Source organism: Ruditapes philippinarum, unplaced genomic scaffold (genome assembly GCF_026571515.1).
Source record: "Ruditapes philippinarum isolate M1 unplaced genomic scaffold, ASM2657151v2 ctg253_1_1_1_1, whole genome shotgun sequence".
Classification (NCBI taxonomy): domain Eukaryota; kingdom Metazoa; phylum Mollusca; class Bivalvia; order Venerida; family Veneridae; genus Ruditapes; species Ruditapes philippinarum.
In genome coordinates, this window is record NW_026860756.1 from 293,336 (window position 1) to 297,019 (window position 3,684).

The 3,684-nt window shown below is 36.1% G+C and overlaps 1 protein-coding gene across 1 annotated transcript; it reads left to right on the forward strand.

Moving 5' to 3' along the window:
* Positions 1-201: 201 nt before the first annotated feature.
* Positions 202-1,251, forward strand: LOC132713300 (uncharacterized). Its single transcript, XM_060695826.1, has one exon. It carries the CDS (start codon positions 202-204, stop codon positions 1,249-1,251), a length of 1,050 nt encoding a protein of 349 aa, XP_060551809.1.
* The last annotated feature ends 2,433 nt before the right edge of the window (positions 1,252-3,684 follow it).

Genomic DNA, 3,684 nt, shown 5'->3' on the forward strand with positions numbered 1-3,684 from the left:
GTAATAACAGGGGCAGGAAATACAGAGTAGTACCTTCCCGTCAGGACTACCGTGCACATCTACTTTGTGAATGCACTTTGATAATCTCTTTCATTTATATAAATACATTTACTTATAGTTTCGAGAATTACATTTACATTGTATTTTCCTTTTTTGTGTTGATAATTATATGATAGTTATATGTCTTCAATTGTTGTGAAAATGAAGATGTGCACATTTCTTGCAGCTTCAGAGGCAGAAGAATTACCAACCGCTCACGACGATGAAAATGAGGTCACATATCAAAAGAATAGAATAAGATACAGCATTCATGACACGGAGTTTGAACCAAACGTTGACCAAGACTTTCAAACAGGCGGTTCAGAAACTCACCATAGGATACCTCATATAATTCATTTTATTTTCATATCTTCTATAGAAAGCAAAAATGATTTACCAGAAATGTTTAAAGCAAATGTTAATTCATTCTTCCATTTCAATCCTAGTTGGACATACTATTTTTGGACGAACATTTCAGCTCGGCAGCTCATAGCAACAAAGCACCCATCGTTGCTGGAAACTTGGGACAATTATCCGCTCGTTATCAACAAAGCGGATGCTTTACGTTATGTGTTGCTTTATGAATTCGGGGGTGTTTATGCCGACCTAGATATGAAATGTTTACGACCATTAGACAGGGCAACTATTAAATATTCTTGCATACTTACACCTGAACCATTCGTGCACAGTGCAATCATTTACAAAATGCCATATTTACTTAGCACTGCTTTTATGATGTGCCGGCCAAAACATCCGTTCATGAAAGTAGCAATACTCTCTCTATCAAAATTTGCCACAAGACCTAGTCCATCAGGGAAAGCAGGGCCCACGTTTTTAACATTCATGTTTAAACGTTATAATAAATTGACGCATAGAGATGAGCACAGAGTAAAGACTCAATTCGAAAGTAACTCTCCATACTTTTATAAAGGGTCTCTACGAGAGGACCATATTAATGCTGTATATGTAGCAAACACAAAATACTTCATGAACAATTTTGACAAACGTGTAGATTTCGATAGCATGTGTTTTGGTGCTAACATACAGATTGTGCAACGAGGATGCATTCTTTGGCTTCAGAGAAAATCAATTAAGACTAAAAACGTATATTCATACACTGACCACAACTGGGCACATGTTTATTCCTTTCGTAACTCAACACGGATGGTTCGAATAGATAGTGTTATTACAACATCAAAATTAAAGCTATAGAAAACCGATATGACCTAAATTTGTTGAAAAGAAACAAGGCACATCGTATGGAAAGCCGATACAACCTTAATAATATCTGTCATATTTTGCGGTTCGGATCGGAATATCCGTCCCGAGGTGACCCGCCCATTGGGCGGTAACGAGGCTTGCCGAGTTACCGCCCATGGGCGGGTGACCGAGGGACGGATATTCCGATCCAAACCGCAAACATATGTCAGATATTTTTTCTTGCATATTCTACCATATTCCATTATATTTTAAATTCTTTATCTTTATTTTCAATGAAAATTTATATCATTACAACCGTAACTACTTTCATTCAACAGCGTATGAATTACAAAATCATTCATAACGGTAAAATGACGTCATCTTTATCGTGCCATTGTACAGCACGCGACTCATCTGGAACCCCCCATGCCAGATGAAATTTCCGGCATGGGTAAAACTAACGGAAACGCCAGTCTGATATGCAAGAAAATTTGTTGAAAAGTCACATCGTTTCAATGCTGATAAAAATACAACACAACTCAGTGACGTAGCTTTCTATAGACCGTGCAGGGCGGGCCAACACTTTTTTTAAAAAGAACATAATTTTTCTACTTGAAAATGTTCTAAAAATCATCGTCACATATTAATTGTACTAAACGTAGATATACTTCAAAATGCTCATCTGAAAATTCAGGCCAAAAAAATAATCATTGTGGTGTACGCCCCTACATGCCCTAATAAACGCCACTATAGATGTCGTTCTTTCGATGAATTTAGACCAAGTTATGCCCCTGCAACTGTGTCAGACTTTTATCCTTTGACAAACAACGGTTTAAGTCATTTCATTGTAAACTATTGTATATTTATTTAAATTGGATTGTTATAACACGAAAAGAAATGTTTTCGCGTCTGTGTGCATTATTGTAAAATGTTTTTTATTGATTTTTTTTTAATTTTTCATATTGAATCCAATCAATGATCGCAATAATTATTGTATGTGTGGAGATGAAGCATTTAGAAACTTTTTGCACCCCTAATGTAACAAGAAATGTCGAATGACACATATGCTTTCTTTCTGGCCCTTGTCTCACATAATTTGTAATTTTGTTATAGAAACTTGCAATAAATGAGTACATGGAAGTGTTCAATGATGGAAAAAAGAAAAATAAGATAATGAGACACAATTGAGGCCCCTGTGACCTAGACCTTTGAACTAGTGACCAAAAATCGATAGGGTCATCTAATAGTTATGACCAATCAATACAAATGTATTAGAAATATGAAGACTTTGTGATAAATAGCTTTCAAGATAATGAGCGGAAACAATACTTACATTCAAGAACCCTGTCACCTTGACTTTTGACCTATTTAACCCAAAATCAATAGGGGTCTGAAATGACTAATACAACGTAATGTTAGTATCTATTTAAAAATATGATGGATTGTCACTGTGGTATCTTAGATTTAATTCATGTAATGCCTTCTACATAGAATTCTTTGGTTAAAACACAGTGTGTGATGGAGGCATCAAATATCCACAGGAAAGTAAAACATACCTACATAAATCATACTATTGTTCGGTGTCCGTGTTTTTTTTTTATATAATTGTCTTGCGAAATATGGATACCCGAGATAAGATTATTCAAGTTAACTTAAGCTTGTTGCGTTGTTTTGAAAACATATATCCAGTGAGAAATTGACATAATGGTCCAGATGTCAGCCTCTAAACCACAGGATAGTGGTTTTTCCCATTAATAAACCATTAATATGACTCAAGAATGGTTAAATTAGCTACACCGGCAACGGTTTTTACACAATCAAACGTAAATGAATATTACGAGGGCTGTTCGAAAAGAATTAGTCCTCTATCTCGTGATCCACATAGGACACGATATAAACCAAATCATACCTGTGTAGGGTAATTCAATACCTACACAACGGCGTATAAATGTACATGTTAGACTAAGTGTAAGACATACAATTTGCCATTAAATACACGCAGTCATTGACCACTGTAGTAAAAATGTTTGGTAGAAGCGTCGACAAAAAAGATGAAATACGGGCTTACATCAAGGCTGGCTCAAAACTGGGTTGCTCTTTAAAGCAGTTGATGACTGAACTCTCTCCTGCTTATGGGCCTTCTTGTGTGTCTTGTGACACAGGCGATGAAAAAAGAAATTTGAGTCTGGTGTAGAGTGCATAAAAAATGCACCAAAATCAGGTAGGCCAAAATCCGCATCTCGTAACGAAATCGTTTCCGAAAGTTAGGCATATCACTATCAACGTGTCATTTTATTTTTAAGAAGCATTTTGAAAGTCAAAACGATTTGTGCTAGATGGGTGCCACATCTGTTGACCGATGAGCAAAAGAGGCAACGAGTTAAGGTGGCCAAAAAGTTGCTTCAAATGCTTCCAAAATATGACAAAAACAGTTTGCCAATGTCG